This window comes from Poecile atricapillus, chromosome 2 (assembly GCF_030490865.1).
Source record: "Poecile atricapillus isolate bPoeAtr1 chromosome 2, bPoeAtr1.hap1, whole genome shotgun sequence".
In the NCBI taxonomy this organism is placed as follows: Eukaryota; Metazoa; Chordata; class Aves; order Passeriformes; family Paridae; genus Poecile; species Poecile atricapillus.
In genome coordinates, this window is record NC_081250.1 from 105,058,764 (window position 1) to 105,077,336 (window position 18,573).

The 18,573-nt window shown below is 36.3% G+C and overlaps 1 protein-coding gene across 5 annotated transcripts in view; it reads left to right on the plus strand.

The window, feature by feature from the left end:
* The window catches only part of LPIN2 (lipin 2), a 43,835-nt gene that overhangs the window by 1,162 nt on the left and 24,100 nt on the right, over positions 1 to 18,573 (plus strand). For 2 of the 5 annotated variants that reach the window (XM_058832230.1, XM_058832228.1), the window contains exons 1-3: positions 7,516 to 7,866; positions 12,773 to 12,973; positions 15,312 to 15,407. In XM_058832230.1, coding sequence (XP_058688213.1) covers positions 7,780 to 7,866; positions 12,773 to 12,973; positions 15,312 to 15,407 — 384 coding nt within the window. In that variant the 5' untranslated portion in view covers positions 7,516 to 7,779. Of the gene's footprint in view, positions 1 to 7,515; positions 7,867 to 9,768; positions 9,907 to 12,772; positions 12,974 to 15,311; positions 15,408 to 18,573 lie in introns of those variants that run through there. The other 3 variants (XM_058832227.1, XM_058832226.1, XM_058832231.1) reach the window with 3 other exon arrangements.

Consider the following 18,573-nt stretch of genomic DNA (forward strand, 5'->3'; position numbering starts at 1 on the left):
CCTTGGGGTCTATTCTGGTTTTCTTTGGTTGGTTGGGTTTTTTTTGTACTTCACAAGCATTTTATGGGACGATTTCTTCATATTGAGCACTTAATGTTTGCAAAATAGAAAAAAGATTTGTAGCGTTGCTTACATTTTAAGAATGTACAGGTATTTATTAGTTGTAGTGAAAAGTCTTAAGTCACGAAAAGCCTTCTTTTTTTTTTGTTTTTTTTTTTTAAAGTGTGGGAATGTCTGTCACTTTAGGATACATAACCAGGGGTTTTTTTGTATACATACTCGGCAGCTAGCTCCAGCCAGGGCCAAAAGTTGTGCCTTCTCTCCTAGCCCCTGCAGTTGTTCCTTTGTATCCCAGAGCATACAGGAATGTGAAGAGTTTGGCTGTCCCTTACAAAAATCAAGGAAGATCTCTTTGCTTGAGTGGTATAAAGTGAGGTGCTCCATAAAAATAAATTACTGTTATATAATACACTATTAAACTGATATGCTAAAGTTAAAAGGTTTCTAGATGATCTCAGGAACTTTGACTGAAATGCTGTAGTATCTGGTATTATTCTTAGTTGCAGGAGGAATAACTAGGATAGTCCTGAATGGCCCTCGTCAGCAATTACAGTATTGATTTTTAAGCTTGTATCATGACTTTTCAGATAAGTGTATCAGAAAGTTTAAATTTTTAAGTGGCCTGTAACAGAGATGGTGTTTGAACTTATTCTTGGTACTTAATACTTCATCTTCTTGGTACTTAATATTTTGGGTTGTTGCAAAAGTAAGTGTAATTCTTTGTTTATTTGGAAGGCCTCCACATAAAAGGCTTCAGGTTTGCAGTGCAGTGGATTTTATGTCTTTTCCTCTAGCGTTTCCTTCCACTGGTGTAAAGTCTTGATCAGTTAAGGGGAAATCCAAACTGCACTTCGGGCACTTGACACCTCCTTATGTACCTTGAGGCCCCTAGCAGCCCTTTTTTGCATTGCATGCTTTATGACTTGGTCTCTGCCTTAGAGAATTTGCAACCTAGATCGGTTAGAGGTGAAAGGATTTCGTTCAAAGCCACTTTGGGAACCTTTGTCAAAGCCAGAAGTTAAATTAGTTGCAGTTGTTGCTTCTCTTCCTGGAAAATGGTTACAGGGTTAATAGTCTAGATCACGATTTTCTTGTTTTCCAGTCTTGCATCTTAAGTGCAAGATCACAGCAAACAGGAAAACAGTTTCTCACGGTCTCTCTGTGAACATAGGATCTGTACTTAAGTTGGAATTTCTAACAAATTGGATTTTTTTAAAATAGCTTTGGATTATGTATGAAGTAATTTTCAATCATTGGTTAGATCATGATTTAGCAATAAGTTTTATGTAACTGTCTGCAAAGGGATGAAAGGACACTTTCTGGTGTGAGATTCAGTTCTGTATGTTACAGATACCCACAGTGAAGAAGCTTTGAGGCTTATACACAGCAGTGTGTGATATTTTCGTGATCAAATACAAGTCTAAAGTGTATATATTAGATGTATTCACCCTATACTGGGCATATTCTGAGACCATAGCATAGTAACGTACTGTATCCCAGTGATTTTTGTATCTGGAGAACATTCTTTATGATCTTGTTACAGTTCAAGGTTCTACAGTAATATAAAGATGTCATCTCTGGATATATCTTACTGTTACTGTAGGTAAGCAGAATGATTTTTTTTAAATTTATAAATAGAATTATTTATTTTAAACATAGTAAAAAATGTTGCTGCTTCTGTAAAGAGTGTGACGTGTGGAAAGTAATTTAATCTCCCTAGCTGCTCTCTCATCTTGGTTGTTAAATTAGTGGTCGCATTTCAGTTTGGGCAGGCAGACTGATTTAATATGGAACTGTCATGCTCAGTCAAGTCACATTGTCTTTCTGTTCGAGGACAAAGTTTAAGCACACTTTTTGAAGATTTTTTTGCTTGTATTTATATTTCAAAGGAATTATCAAAGGAAGGATGCTAGCTTTCCCTTCCTAGCTAGATATTTTAATCAGTTTATTTCACCTTTGTACTAACGTAATTTGACATTTGTTGTCAGAAGTTGTCACTTCTGTCACTTCACTGAGTCACTCATTTTCTCAAGACTAAGGGACACTTTCTCATTGCTTCTGTGTGCACTGAGTGAACAGATGAGATTTTTAGCTGATGAATCAGCCCATTTCTTTATCCAAAGTGTTGAAGTTCAATACCAGAAATGTAAATATGCAAAGTAATAATAGAAGAGTCTGCACTGTACTAGGTGACATATTTCTGTTGGTGTATGTGTCTGAGGCCAGCTAAGCTGGTCTTAGGCTGTGTCTCTAGGTTTACTTGTCTTTTTTTAGACTGCATAACTGTCTCCTCAGGAAATACACTTCTGAATTGATGGTTATGAAAAGCCTTTTAGAGGAAATGTGTAAAGGATTATTTTCAAAATTCTTTCAAATAAGTGCTTTGGATAGTGAACTGTAGTTGTGATTCCATTAGAAATAATTGACTCTCTTGGCTAAATAGAATTTAGTTTGTGACGTGAACAGAACTACAGTGATTTAAGGAAGAAAAGTACTTAGTGATGACTTAAAGCCGTTCATTTCCTCAAGGAAAAAGTGCGCCTGTTAACAGGGACAAGAAATCTGTGAGGCCACTTCACAGGTGTGTTGTGTCCTGTATAGACAGTGCAGACAGGCTGTGTGCTAGGGGCGAGCAGATCCCTCAGCCAGGTGTGACCTCTGTGGTCATTACAACTCAATAATGCAGTGGATTGGCTTTGCTGGAAGAGTAAGCATATGCCACTTTGCTCAGCTGTATCTAATTTTTCTCTTACCAGCACCTCATATAAATACCTCTGTGCGGGAATTCTGTAAGACTAGCATTTTTACCCAACTTGTTAGTAATATAGCTAAGCCTTATATGCAAATTGAATTTAGGGATACTGTTTTGTTTTGGTATATGTTCATGAGTTCAACAATATGGAGAATCTTATCAAGTGGAAAAAAAGGCATCTTGTTTATATGTGGAATATTTAGAGCTCTCTGAGTATTCTATGTATGTGTTTTTCAGAATAAGTATTACTTCTGTTCTTGTCAGCCTGAATGTTTGTACCAGTCGCAAATCTTATATTTATATATCCATTCTAAATGTAACCAAATTATTTACCACTAACAGATTAGACGTAGATAGATTTTATGCTTGCATAGATTTTATGCTTGCACACATGACTGTTGTTTTTTTTTTTTTCTTTGACTTCTAAACCCTGGGAGGTTGCAAGAAAATTTAAATACACCTGCGGCAGATCAGCACCTGGAAAGAAACATTGTTAAAAGGAGAAAACCAAGATAAGGGATTGCTGGATTCCTTATTAAGGAAATGCTTAGTGCTTTCTAGAAACACAGAGGAAAAGCTTCATCTGCTTTCTCTCATCTCATCCAAAAATGAGATTGATAGAATTTATGTTCAGAAACATTGGTTTCTGCGTTACGTTTCTGGAAATAAGTTCAGCCAAGGATGATGTGGCCTTACAAGAATCTGTGTTGCTGGAAATACGTTGAGTGTGGCAGGGGGTGATGTGGCATATGCCCATGCAGATTCCAAAGGGCTACAGTCTTGGATTAGCTGGTTGGTTTTACCAGTCCCTTGAAAGAAGTTAAGGTCTCCAAGTACATAAGAATATTTTGTGTAGGTGTAACCTAAGTTTTTGATTGAACTGATCATTTTGCCAGTAAAACTCAATTTATGAACTCTTAAAGTATTCTTTGTCCTCATTGACGTTCCTTTGTAAACAGAAAAAAAAAGAAAACTTAAAAAAAAAAAAAAAAAGAAAAGAAAATGCTCAAATTAATGCAAGGACAGATACTCTAACACTGAAATCAGATGATTCATAGCAGATCATACAGATAAAACTGTTGACACAATGACAAAAGCACTAACTCCAACTAAGCTGGATTTCCTTTCTTACTATTTTTTTAAGTAGCTAAATTGCGCTGCAAATTGTTTTGATTTGAATGGCTCTTGATTCCACTTGAGAGGAGATCTTGAAGGCATCAAATTTACCATGTTGCATCATAGGTGCAAAACTAAATTGATTTCATTTTTTAACCACCAGTTTAGTGAACAATACATTACTTTTGTATCACTAGTGTTTCTCTAACATCTATTAACTTCTTGAATTCTTGTACCTGCTGTTATTACTTGTGATAGAGTTTTTTGGGTTTTTTTCTTTTTTTTACAGCTGGGAATTGCAGGTAAAAGCAGGTAGTACTGCATAATAGTGTTTTTCTACATTGTTAAACAGAATTTCTTTTTTAGTTGTATGTAATTTGCTAAAATGGAAAATTTAATTCCATGTTATATTTTAGGTACCTTCAGCCTTTGTATGGAAAATCTTAGCAAGTATATTATTTTTTTTAATAAGAAGGGGCACTTGATGGTATTTTTCCACTCTGCTAGAGGGAAAACTTTTCTTTTAGAGAAATTTGTGTGTCCCTTACAGGAGGCATCTGAGGCAGATAATCTTCATTCAGTATGTTTTCTGTTTGTCATGTCAAAGTTAATTTTATTTTAGCAAAGTTAATAACCTTTCAATTAGGTTTAAACGTTCATAGAGAGAATGGATAGACTTTTGCACTTAAAAGTATCAGAGATGTGCTGAATTTGTTTTAGCACAATCTGGAATGAGCGAAGTTTTATTTCCAGTCTCAGTAAGCAGATGCTTCAGAGCAGGGCTGGACCAAGAACTTGGGTACAGAAGAGTGTTTTCAGCACCAGACTGACTTTTGTAATGTGTGTAGGAGAACTGACAACTCCTCCACTTTTTTTTTTTTTTTTTTTTTTTGTACCTAATAAGCTAAGTGTAAAAATACGTGAAAATAGAGAAGTGTTGGAATTTTGGAACTGGAGTCGAGCCTTGTGGAGAAAGAACCTTTTCCCATGTGAGGATGGGGTGTGAGACTGAGTTATCACGCACCATCCTGATATTGAGAACTGTGGTGTTTCATTTTTGGTTGATAGTAAGTAAAATTATGTGTGACAAGGTGGGGTGAAGGAGACAATTGGAACGTGAACAAAGGTGGTCCTGTACTTGCCGTATCTTATTAGGGTATGTTAATTAGAGAAAGATTTGGTCCATTCATTTGTCTTGGCTTATTTATTGTGATCTCTGAGTGAATTGGGATAGTGTGCTGATTGAAGCTATGTCTATAGGATTTGTGCTTCCTTCTTTCCAGAGCTTAGAATGGTATGCACTGATGGAAGTTGGGGAAATGTCCTGTAGCTGTTTTCTGGTGGCATTTGTTCTACAATTCCTATACAGTACAATCCAGTAGTCACATAAATGTCATTTTCACAGGCAGTCAGACTTTTACATATCCCAGATGGTCATAAAAACGAAATCTGATTTGCAACTGCAAATGCAGCTTGTTAAGGCAATGCACAAAGAGGTAAAAGAAAGAGGGAAAGTCTGAAAAATTAGGTTCTAAATGTGCTAAACCCCTCTGCATGTTTAGTTCCTAATCTGGCCTGAGTTTTTCATTGCATAAGTGAAAAAAAATTGCATCTCTGCGATGGTGTAAAACTAAATGAAATGCAGTTGAATGTATTACGGCGATTGCTGCAGAAAATGAAGTTTTAAAAATGGAATCATACTTCCCATCAGTGATTTTGACTAATGAGCAACAGGATAAAATGTGTAGACCTACAAAGAGCAGATCAAAGAAAGAACATGGAATGGTGAATGATCTTTGTCAGCATTATTAACCTGTGTGAGTCTAGTGAAAAAACTCCTAAGTGCTTTCTGAGGCTACACCACAGGAAAATGTACTTACACCAAAGAGCTTCATTAAGGTTGCATGGAAAACATTGCTTCTACGACTTCCAAATTTGAGGTATTTGCTTTTCAAAATGAAAGCTAATTTTCCTGTGCAACATGTAACTACATAACATAGTGCTTAAACTTACTCAGCAGGAACTGTATTTTAGTTACCTTATTAATATTGAGAAATAAAAGAGAGCTAACAAAATGTGCAAAGCTTGTTACCTGCCTAAATCTTACCTTACCTGCAGTGACACAATTTTATCTGTGTTCTAGGAAAGCTGTTGTCTTAAACACTTTTATAAGCTTTGAAGAAAATAATGTCCATCTGAAATACTGAACGATACTGAAATAATACAGATATCACAGAAAAAAATGCCAACTTGAAATGAAGTCAATAGTGTTTGGAAAGAAGCACTAGCTTATAAATTTTGTTTCCATTTTGCTCATAACTGTATGCTTTATACTGTATCTTAATGGAACATACAGGATAAAGGAATGATGGATGAACAGGAAATTGAACGTGTCTAGTAATTCTTAATATTCTATAAAAATTCTTGTCATGTTTGCTGAAAAGCCCATTAGATTTTCCAGTAAGACCTGGATGAAATATGAACTTAAACAATGTATAGAAAAGGGCTCAGAGATAGTAGCAGTTTATTGCAACCGTACTGCAGACATGGCAATCCCAACACTCAGTTTAGAATTTTGTCATTGACAGTGGTACAGTTTTGGACTTGAGTGTAATTCATTAATAATTTGGAAACCTACGAGCTATTTGGCTGCATCCTATATTGTTGTTCCCTGCCCTTGCATCAAAGTCTTTTACATGAATTTACAAAACTTAGAGGAGGAATAGTAGTAGGGTCCTAGATAAATTTTATTTTAAGCTTGTAATTGAAGAAGCAATCCTCCAGTCTTCTGAGTAGACACACAGTAACCCCATGAGGGTGGGAAGGAAGTGCGTGGGTTTAGGGTAGTGAGAATTTGTCTATGTTGAGGGAATATTGATGGTACTCAGAGAATGTCTCTCTCATTTTGGGACAGAATTGGTTCCTTACACTACTTCTCTTCCTCAAATTATTTCACGTATCCATTATTTTACTTGGATATGTAATGACATTTCAGAATTCCTCAGATGAAAAATCAATTCTAATTCTGAGTCATAGAGCTAGTTATTTAAAAAGTTTGTATGTTTTGTCCACACACTCAAATTCTGCTGCTTTACAGTTCTGTTTGAAGAAAGCAACAAAATTTCTCAGAATAACTCAAATGTTCATCTTGCTGTGCATTGGTTTTGTATGGTTTAGTATAAACTGGACACCAGGTCAGTTGACTCTTTACTATTATTATGTAATTTCAAAAAGGAGGGAGAGAAGTCCGCAAATACCAGACCCTGAAATGTTGTGAAATTTGCTGTATCAAACATGACTGTCTGCCCCAGTGACGCCATCAGCAGAAACAGCAGCACATGGAGTGTCAGCAGGCATTGGGCTTGACTTGGGCTGAACCAGGACTTTGAATGCTGCTGCCAGTGGTGGAGTTGCAACAGCAGATGAAAAGTCTCCAAGTGAGCTAATGTAGACTTTGCCTAAGAATCATTAACTAAATCCCTGTTTTCATGGGAGCTTCAGCTGTAGTCACGTGACATGATGCAAACCAAGATCATCACCTATCAGTGCAAACATATGGCAAAGTCAGCCTATGTTGTTACTTATCTCCCAGAGCGCAAGGGGGCTGGGACATTTCAAGCAAAGCCTATTGGTGAGGGAGTTTCTGTGTGAGCTTTCTTAAAGAAGCACTTCCTTTTCACCCGTAATTCTGCGTGGGAATGTATACCAAGCAGTTTCCTCTAAGAGACCAGAAGGTTTACATAGTTCTTCTGCTTCTATGAGATGAGAAGAAATGCTGCTACAACATTTTGTTATGGCTGTAATTTTTGCATTTACCTGTATTGTGGAAAGTTAGTTTTCTGTTTTCTGAGATGCATAACTCAGAAAAGGATGTTCTTGAGGATGACTCAAATAGAAGTGAGGTTGCTGCCCATGAAAAGGTTCCTGCTGGAATCTTGGTGAGTTTGACAGATTTATTGCTAAATATATGTAATAATTTCCTATAGTACTGTTAAAACATGTAAAAATTGACTGCCTGTATTTAATGGTATGTGGAAGACTTTAATTAGGCATTCAGCAGACTTACTTTGTTTCCCGTTTTTGTTCCATAACTGCTCTGTGCAATACTAGGAGCAATCCTAAACCCGAATTAAAATCTTTACTTGGAAACAAAGACATTTTTGTTCAGTAGATCTGATGCTACAGTGGTCTTGTTTGTCAGGGTAATTTTTTCCCCCCAGTTTTTTCAGGATACATAATAGAAACTAGTAAAACACTTGCTAAGGATTTTCTCTGCTTAAGGAAAGCTTCTGCCTCATAAATTTATAAATATAGGCAAAATAAGATAGATCGAGGTAAACCACTGCTCTGCATATTTTTTATTTTGTTCTACCAAATCTCTTGAAAGAAGTAAAACATCTTTGCTGTTTACATCATTGGGAAGCTAAGATCTGCTTCTAAGTAACTTTTTTTTTTTTCAGTGATAGTTAAAATTCATGCCCTCTAAAGTTGTAGCTCTCTGGAGCAATCAGATACCTTGCCTTTGAGTAACTTGCACTCTTCTCTTGTTGAACTAGGCACTTGTAGTAGGCATGTTCATATGGGTGCACTACATAAAAGATGTTGTTGGCTTTAAGAACCAAAAATATGCAGTTTACCATTAGTAAAGCAGTTCTCCATATGCACAGAAAACACCTGTTGTGGACAGACTTTTGATTATATCTTGCACCTCTATATGGATATTACTGAATAACGCTGAAAAAAAATGTTAAAGAAAACATGTTGATCTAGTGGCAGCTAAAATAACATCTTTGTTAATGGTGCAGAGATATAATTCCTACCCACAAAACATCCTGCTCAGGTTATGCTAATGTAAGCATTTCCTGGTAATGAGTTTCGAAAATTTGTCTTGTCTGTTGTATCAAGTGTATCAGATCCTCTGAGGTGGAGTACTGTTTAATTGTTATTTCTGAGAGCCATTGCTGTGACGTGAGGAAGTCAAACAGCATATTCAGGGTTAATTTTAGTTGCATTGATTTGAGTATTTTATAAGTGGAGGCACAGTATTTTAGTTATTGAACTTCTGAAGTAGATACTTTTTCTTATTTTGTATTTACTTTTGTGCTCTCTCAGAAAAAGAAAGTTAAAAAAAAAAGCACTTTCAGTTTCTGCTTTTGGCAGTGCAATGGCTTCTTGCTAGAAAAAGAATATTTTTATGGTATGACATGGAAATTCTTTCCCCCATTCCAATTACAGTTGCATTTAGTTTAGTGGTATTAATATATTCAGCTGTAAGAATTTTTGCAAACTAGGTAGTATTGCATATTCAAAAATCAGTCTCTCTGGAGCCTCAGAAGTCACAAAGAATGTTTCTGCTTTGATACCTCAGGTATTCATAGCCTTTTAATTTGCTGTCTGGGAAGAATAAGTAGTACTGAGCTGCATTAACCTTAGTTTTTGTGCAGAGTTCTGAAATTTCACTGCATCAGGCAATGTACAGATTCTGGATATCAAAAGAAATAAAACTTAAAAGCTAAACAGTATTGTGAAGTATTACTGCGTTGCCTTTCTTAGTTTGTCTTTTCCATCAGGCTTTTGTCCTGAATTTCAAAACTCGCAATTAGCATGATTTTTAGGTTCTTATAGGAGGTTAGGAAGGCATATTGCTCTCTGCTTTCAAGGCAGTGACATTTAAGAAATGTTTACTAAGCATGAAGTAAAGAGTATTATCGAGGAATTACTTTGTCTTACTGGTTATGCTGTGATCAGGATATTTCTCTTGCATTTGCAAAAATTAGCACAATAATATTTTACACTGTTCCTTTCTCGCTGTCTTCTGATTCTGTACTGTTCACCACAAGTTTTCCAACAATATGCAATAACATTTAAGGAATACAAACAAACCCAAGGAAATCTCAAACCAAATCCTAATCCCTGAATTTTAAAATCTCCCAGCTGGGCTTCTACTGACATTTGAGATAAAATGACATGTTTCTCAGGTATGTAGTGACAGTTCATTTCTGTTTGAGCATTTTCTTGCTACAGTTTGAACCCTCTTATATAATATGTTTATCTTGCAAAGTGAACCATTATGCTAAAAGCTGAACTGCAGCCTGGTAAGCAATAATGTGCATTAGTTTATTACCTTTATCTAGTTTGGTTTATTTGCAATGTACAAAACGTTTGCTTGAAGACTTGGATCATAAAAAGCTACTTTCCTTGTAAGCAATGTCTTTCATACTCAGTAGGTACAAAAGTTCATAACTTTTCCACATGTAAGAGTGAACGAGCTATGAACTTTCAAATTTAAGAGGTTATTCAGAGTATGTATGTTCATAAAAGTGGCTGTGCTGTGAGCTACAGAAATGAAACCGATACCCATAGAAGAGATAACATTACTACAGGATATTCTTGCTACAAAAAAACAGGAATATACGTAAAATGGGTGAATGCTTTGGTCTTGTGTGATTTGTGTGGTGAATTTCTATGGTCAAGTTAGCATGTGTGTGAGGAAAAACTAGATTATTTATCATCTGAAGTCAGTTTTTAGCAGAAGGTGTGAAATTTTTATCTTTTCAGAAGTCATTGCTTAAGTCACAGAGAATTTCTTACTACTGCCCGCTTCTCAAGTCCTGAGAAATATATGGAGTGGAGAGCCTATTAAAGACTTTTATTCCTGATTGTGTCAAACATTTATTTTAACAAATGCAGTCTCCTTCTGACACAAAATCAACTTTTCTTTCTAAGCTGATACCATAGACAGTTCTTGGAAGTGGCCAAGTCAGAACAGTGAATGATAATGATTATGCATTAAAGATTTTTTTTTTTTAATATGAGATTGAGTTTAAACATGACTGTCATGCTAGGTGAAGACTAATTGCTTCAATAGGAAAGCAGATACTTTAACCTCTCTGTCTTGAGTTACAGTTCCTTGATGTTCAGTTCCCTGCCTCTTTTATTTTTTTTCCTTAGCTCTCTGGTGCTGCTCAGCACCGCATGACTCAGGTGTTTGTCATGTTCTGCTTAATGAGCTAATCTAACTTACTAACAACCCACTGAAACAAACAGCAACAAAAAATGGTAGCCTTTTGCCAGCTGTGTCAGGGAGCTAAATCAGCCCATTAAGAGGGTTCAGAGGAGGAATGGTTGAAATGGGACCTTCCCTCTTCAGCAAGAGTCAGCTATTACTTCACTATCAAGCCATCAGTTTTATAGTTGTATGTGAAGCTACTTACAGATCAAATTGAATTAATGACTAATGTTGATAGGGAGTCCATCCTCCTAATCTCATTACTCACTCAGTGACAGTCTGTTCTTTTTGTTTTCATCAACAGGCTACAAGAAAAAAAATTCTCTAGCACATTACCTAGCATAGTAATTCTGTGGATAATTTCAAGACACTTTTAAATCTGTATTGTAAACCCTCCACCTTCCTTTGTAAGTCTTGTGAAGAGGAAGGAGTTATTTAGAAAAAATATGAACATGATTCGGTAATGTATGAGAAGCCTGAGATGGAGAAAAATGTTTCCATAGCTGCTGTTAAGTGTAAAAGTAGTTTTAGATTACTTGCCTGTTTACAGTTATATCGGTATATAGATGCCACAAAAGTGGTCACTTTTGGGTGAGTATGAGATACCTTGTGTTACTGTAAGGAAGACTTTGGAGGCTCAAAAGAAAAATAACTGATAAATTATATAGACAATAAAGCAGTATCAGTAGGAAGAACTGTTGTAATGCAGTACAGTTTTGTTTAGAGATATTAAGAAAAATCCTAAACCTTGTTCAATGACTAATAAAAATAGAAATGCAGATAGGAAAAAAAAATAATTGTAGATTTTTTTAGAAATAAATAATATCCCAAAATATATATTTTTTTTTTCATAATTTAGGCTCTTTTATGTGTTCAGTGTTGTGGGTTTTGCTTGTTGGCAGTGGTTCTTTGTTCTCCTAAATATCCTTAACTTCAGAAGCTGCAGTTGCTTGGATGTTTTGAAATGAGCTTGTAGCAGACTTCTGGGTGGGAGGCAGGAGATGGTAGAATGTGGAAGGGTTGCACTTAGGTTTCTGTCATAACATTTTCACAGTTTTCGCTCCTTTCTCTGTTAAAGCTCAGATGTTCTGAGAAATCTTTGGACTTTCATTTCTTATTGGCAGTCATAGTTCAAATTGTGTTCTTCATCTGAAAAACTTGCAGTTATTCAGAATTCATTCATTTACTTAAGTATTTTTAATAAATTAGGCAGAATTTTCAATAAGTGACCCTATGCTCTTTATCCTGTTAACTATAGCATAATCTTCTTAATGTATGTCTTTTCTCCCACTACATAGTTTGATGATTTCTCTAAGATGACTCAGCCATTTTTGAAATACAGAGCTGTAAAGGAAGTGCAGTATGTTCTACATACCTTTTCCTGACTTGTAAGATTTTATTTTTTTTCTTTGCATCCTTATGTACAATTATCTCCATTTTCAATACAGGATCAGTTGTATTAAACAGGCAGTCCTCCAGAGAACTAATTTTTCTTTTTGGCTTATCTGAGTTATTAAGCATCACGTAAATCTAGGCTTTGAGGTCTAAAAATGACATGCTTCAAAATTTTCTTTGAAGTATTTAATTAGTCATAGATTCAAGTTGATAAAGCATTAGGAGTAGGTTTTATAACGCTGGAGACTTTTATTAATATAAGGATTGCCTCAAAGTTCTGTTGATTCTTGAAAACATTTGTGTAAAGCTTGTTACAATAGAGTAATAGATAAATGACATTGCACATCTATTTGAATGTTTTTTAAAAACTCATTTCAAAAAAACTGTCGTGTTCTAAATTTACTTACTTTTTTTTTTGTGTCTTTCTTTCTCTCCTTTAGTCTCAGACTATGAACTACGTGGGGCAACTTGCAGGACAAGTCCTGGTTACTGTGAAGGAGCTGTACAAAGGCATTAATCAGGCAACCCTTTCGGGATGCATCGATGTCATTGTGGTCCGGCAGCAGGATGGGACATACCAGTGTTCTCCTTTCCATGTCCGATTTGGGAAGCTTGGTGTATTGCGCTCTAAAGAAAAAGTGGTAAGTTCAGAAAGTGGGTCAAATCAAAGTTTTGAGTACAAGTGCATTCCTTTTTTTTCCCCTCTCCCTTCCTTTCTTCCCCAGCTCCCCACATTCCCTGTTAGCAGGCTGGTTTGGTCCAGAACATTTGCACGTAAATGCTGTACAGGATGCAAAACAGAACTTCTTGTGGTAATCTAAGGACTCTGCAAAAATGCTGTGAAAGAAAAGCTGTGACAGCTCTGGGCCTATTCAGAAGGACAAATACCAATATATAGACTTCACATTTTCAAAATGTTTACATGGGGCTATTTATTTACTTATCCAAGTATGCTGGGAAAAAATGCTTAATGCTTTTTAACTGATCCCTGATGTAAGCAATTCTTTTTGGAATGTCTGAAGGACAAACAGAGCATATGTTAAGTGTTGGTGACCTATTTTAAATATTGCTCCTTGTTAGCTGTGTTCAAGGCTGATTTGCAGTAGAAAATGCAGTTATTAACATCCACAAGCAAGTGAAAACTGAGACTGAGGCTTCATTCCTGTGTGGGCATGTTTGAAAGAGAACCTGTTACAATTTCCTGTCCAGCCTTTCTGGGATGATGGTGCTACCCAAGCAGATTGTCATTCCATCCCCTTCCCATAGCCTTTGTTAAGCATGCCAAGAGAGTGAGCTGGATGGGGTTGGCTTGAAAATTAAGCTGTTGCAGGAGGACTTTACTGTCAGTAAGGAATACCGTGTATGGCATGTGGGTGTGCTACCAAAAGATGAATTGATTTAAACAGGACATACACCCTCAGGATTCTAGTCTGCTTTTTAAAGGAGTAGATGATTATTGCAGGAAGCTACCCCCATCTTTATATTTTGATTGTAAAAAGAGAATAAAGTGAAACTGAAAGAGAACTTAGGGCATTTTTTGTGAAAGGTCAATAGTAAGTTACATGCATTAAAGTTATATGTTTGTTATATTAACACAGGTGAGTAGCTTGTTAGTTTTTATGTTGTCAAGCTTGCTGATGGCAAAGAATTTATTTACCATAACAGTTTTTTAACAGATTACATTACAGTTTTCAACAGCATACAAAAGAGGTGGTATAGCTGTACTTTTTCTGACATCTAGGCAAGCACTTACAACAGGAGTGGTCTGAAATTCAAGTTTGTTGAATGTCTTCGTACACTTATGAATAGCTGAACCAAATTTGAGAGGATTTCAGCTTCTGGGTACCTCTAAAAAGTTGTTGAATAGTAGAAACATCTACTCTTGGTACCTGCTGTACTAGACTGTCAGTGTAATTCTCAGCTTTTGCTTGTGTAGATGACTGCTGCTCCTTGTTTCCTCCATCCTGGGAGTTACTGTTCACACAGTTCTCTCAATAGTCAGTTGAGTGTTTGTTACTGCATTGTGGATGCATTTTTCTCTGGCGCATTATGAGGCCAAGATCAATTTGTAGTCCCAAGATGTGTGGAAACACAGAGTATGTGTATCTGTGCTTCAACTTCAAGTATATACTAAGATCTCCAGAAACCAGTGTGGTTTCTAACCACAGCTACCATAGATACTAAACTTAGTACTATAGGTACTAAACTTAGAGATGTTTGTATGTCTAAAGCAGAAAAAAGAAAAGGTGAGGTTTTTTAAACTCATGTTGCTGAGTACAACAAAATATTTTAAAAATTAAAAATTGTGAAATATTTATGAATTTCAGATCAAAATCAGTTATTGTGGGGAAGAAGAAAAGTGGTTATCTTAAGGATTTGGGTATAGTCCCCATGCATGTTTGGTTATTTACCTAATTTATGTTTCCTATTTTTAGCACAATAAAAACACAAAAACACTATGGCTGCAGAAGGGTTGTGGTCCTTTGTCGTACCCCCATAAACTCATGAGCAGGAAAATCTGAAATGCTAACTTGAGTTGCAGAAATAATTGTGGTAAGTCTCTTACCACTTTCAGACAAAGTCTGCCTCCAGGAGGCTTCCAGGTGGAACTTCTGGTGTTCAGGATTCAGATTCATACCAGACCCCAATTCAGATTGAGATTTAAACATTTGAACAGTCTCAGTCATTCTTGTATGAAATAAAGAAATATCAATAGCTGTTTGAGCAAGATTCAGTCTTTATATAAAGTTTATGTTTTTCTTATTTTTCTTGTGGGTATTATGCTCCTCTGCCAGCACCACGATGTATTTTGCAGGTGAACAAACTAAAGACCATTATGACAGACTTGTGTCAAAAAGAGAAAGGAGAAAGGGACAACATTATGCACTGAAACAAAGTTTACTCTCAGAGCTAAGTAGACCGTGAGGTCAGCACTTTCCCGGTGATGAATTATTTACAATAAATTGTCTCCTTCCACAGATTGACATAGAAATTAATGGTGATGCTGTTGATCTTCATATGAAATTGGGTGACAATGGAGAAGCTTTCTTTGTGCAAGAAACCGAGGAGGAAAATGTAAGGACTTTGTGCTTCTTGATGGCTACAATGTAGTAATAACACAGTCATGGGTTAAAAGTGCTTCATACAGAGTTGTCAGTGTCCTCATTTCTGTGAAAGCTAAATTTTCTGTAACTCAATCTTAATGTCTCTTTCATATACTGCCAAGATGCTTGATGCTTTGTACAATTTTGCTGCCAATAATAATAAAGTAACTAATTATTTTCATTAATTAAAGCATTATTTGGAAGATGTGCTTAAGTATTTTTGTTTAATTAACTCATTCTTGTTGACTGCAGTTATACTGATTGCAGTGCCTTACAATAATTTTTGCTTTAAGTTATTACAGCTTGTGCCTCTACTAATAAAGATAGTCTGTTTTTTGGACATATTTCTAATTTGCCTTACAAATTTTAGCCCAGTCATTCACAATTTTATTTATGAAACTTTCACCAGGTAACAGTAACTTCTTTGACTTGAGAATTTATTTCCCAAGAATCTTTTGCAGCTGGAAGCTAATGAGCCTCTGGAAAACAGGAATAATGGTTCATTTTTACTCTGATTTCCTTAGGATATGGGAGCTATGTAATCATGGTATTGGTCAGTCCTGAGCATTGCTTTTGATTGCTTTTGAGTCTGTTGGCATTTTTCAGCAAGTCTAAAGGAAAGAAGTTCTAAATACAAGGTTCCAAAAGATTTAGTGAAAAATACTCAGAAAAGAGAAGAAAAAAATTTGTCACAGAGAAGTAAAAGATAAAGTGTTAATTTCTTGTTGTTATTAGGAATCAGTCTTTCAAAAATCAGATTGATCCAGTTTTTAGTTTAGGGTGCTACTTGTTTATTCTGGGGGATCAAAGGAAGCTCTCATATTGAAATTGAATATTGATTTAAATACAGTTTAAAGTGGAAGGAAACCATAAGCATTAAGACCTCAAATAAACTTGGGGTAGGGACTCGTAACACCTAAGCAAAAGCAAGGTTGGGTTCTGTGTCAGCATACACCATGACTAAAATGAAAACTGGAAGCAATTTTTTACAGATCTAGGCTGTGTCAGACATTGATGGGAACTGATCAGTCTCATGACTTTTGGAAAGCAATGGTGATAACCAGTGCCTTTGTCCCCAGTACAGTGTTTAAAGGGAGCTATTGCACTTGCATAATACATTTTGATTTGTAACAAGAGTGCCTTATCTGAGTATAATGTGTTCTTGAGAGCTGGTAATTCATGCTGAATATATAGATGAAGTTTGCTACAAAGCAAAACTGGGTTATTTTTACTGCTTGTAGGCATTTTTTTTTCTCTGCAACTGATCAACATCTTTGCCTCTTGAAGCTATGCTTAAGGGATCAATCATAAACTTCTTATTGATTTCTTTTTTTTAAATTTTTTCCTTTTGAGGGGATTCAGAAAGGTCCTTAAAGGGATTAGTCTTGGCATTTTTCACATCTTTTTCAGCCAGTTTTAACTTTTTCTGAATGTTTTTAATTTTTTATTTATTTTATTATTCTTGGTTACTTGTCATTAATTGTGCAGAACATTAACTTCAGTTCAGGTGCTAGCGTTTGGTTTCAACATTTTTAACAATGCTGTCATCAATGTTGTATAAGGCTGTGTTTTGTTCTCCTTTCTGTGCTTCACTCTACAGCCAGTGGAACAAAATTTGTTCTCTAACTCTTAATACAATGAAAATTTGAATTTAACATTAAGTAGCAGATAAGACTTTGAGCACATCAGAAGTAGTATCAGTGCTCTGCCTGTGTCTCATCCATGTTCCTGGCTAACCTTCTGCACAAGAGTCCAGTAAAATAACAGACGTCTTGTAATTACTTCTATTTGCTACCATGAAATTGAGCTCCATAACTTTCTCTTCACTATGCAAATTCTATTGCCTTGTGCTTTTTTTCCACCAAGTGTTTGTCCCTTCACAGTGTGATTCTTTTAGACTAGGTGTCAGTGTATTTTCTTGGTGGAATGTACATAAACCTCAGTCCATAGCTAAAGCTTTTCCTTCAAAGGCCAGTGTGTTGTAATTACTTGAGGGTTGGTTGGTTGTATGTTGGTTTCAAGGTGAGTAAATTATAGTTGACTTTTTCTTTTTGAAAGATACTTTACATAAATAATGTCTGACATTATGTATGTCATGACTGAAGGCATCTTCACCAATTTTTTGGGTAACACTGAACTGAGAGGAGAGGTAGACAGGTCAGAAGAAGAGCCACCACAGAGAGCCAGCTTGGCAGGCTGGGAGACTGGACCAACAAGATTCACGGCAAGGTTTAACCAAGATGCACATGCAGTCTCACATAAAGGTTGGAAGGGCAGGCTGGCACACACAACAGTGCAGGCTGGCATCTGACTGGATGAAGTGGATTTCTGCATCACCTGGCCAGCAGCATGCCCTAGCTGCAGTGAAGGCAAGTGCATCCCAGATAGCATCAGCAGTAGCACAACCAGCACGTGAAGGAATGTGGGGTTGTCCTGCTCAGCATGGTGTATGTTAAATCAAATCTGGAACACAGTTCTGGCCTTCCCGTTCAGGAGAGACATGGAAAATTGGAGAGAGCCTGGTGGAGGCCTGGAGAAATTCAAATAGAAAAAACAGTTACTGAAACTTGTTAAGCCTAGAGAAGATTCAGGGGAATCTAACCACAGTCTTGCAGTACCTACTAGGTAGTTAGAGAACAGACAGAGACACTTCACAAAGCTGTCTAGTCATAAGATGGGGCAAATGCATGGGGAAAATATCAGCTAGATGCAAGGAAAATCCTTCCATACAAAAGCAGTACAACACAGGAGCAGGTTGCCTGGAGAAGTGTTAGACTCCCTCACCAGAAATACTCAACCTTTGGCTTGACAAGCCCCTGCATAACCTAACCCAAGGCCCTGCTTTCAACACAAGATTGGACCAGATGGTGTCCAGATGTCCCTTTCAACCTGTACCTTCCCATGAATCTGTTTCAAAATAAACAGCAGTGGATTTAATTGGCCTTTTTTTATTAGCACATTTAATAAGCATGGAACAGGCGTGCTCAGGGCAGATAACTTCAAAAACATTCCACTGACTGGGTATTTGCTTTGCTGGCAAAATCAATTGTTTGTGTCTGAAAACTGTAAGAATACTAACATGCATTTTTCTGAACTTCTTGTAATCACTCTTGGTGAACTTGGTTCCTTTCTCGATA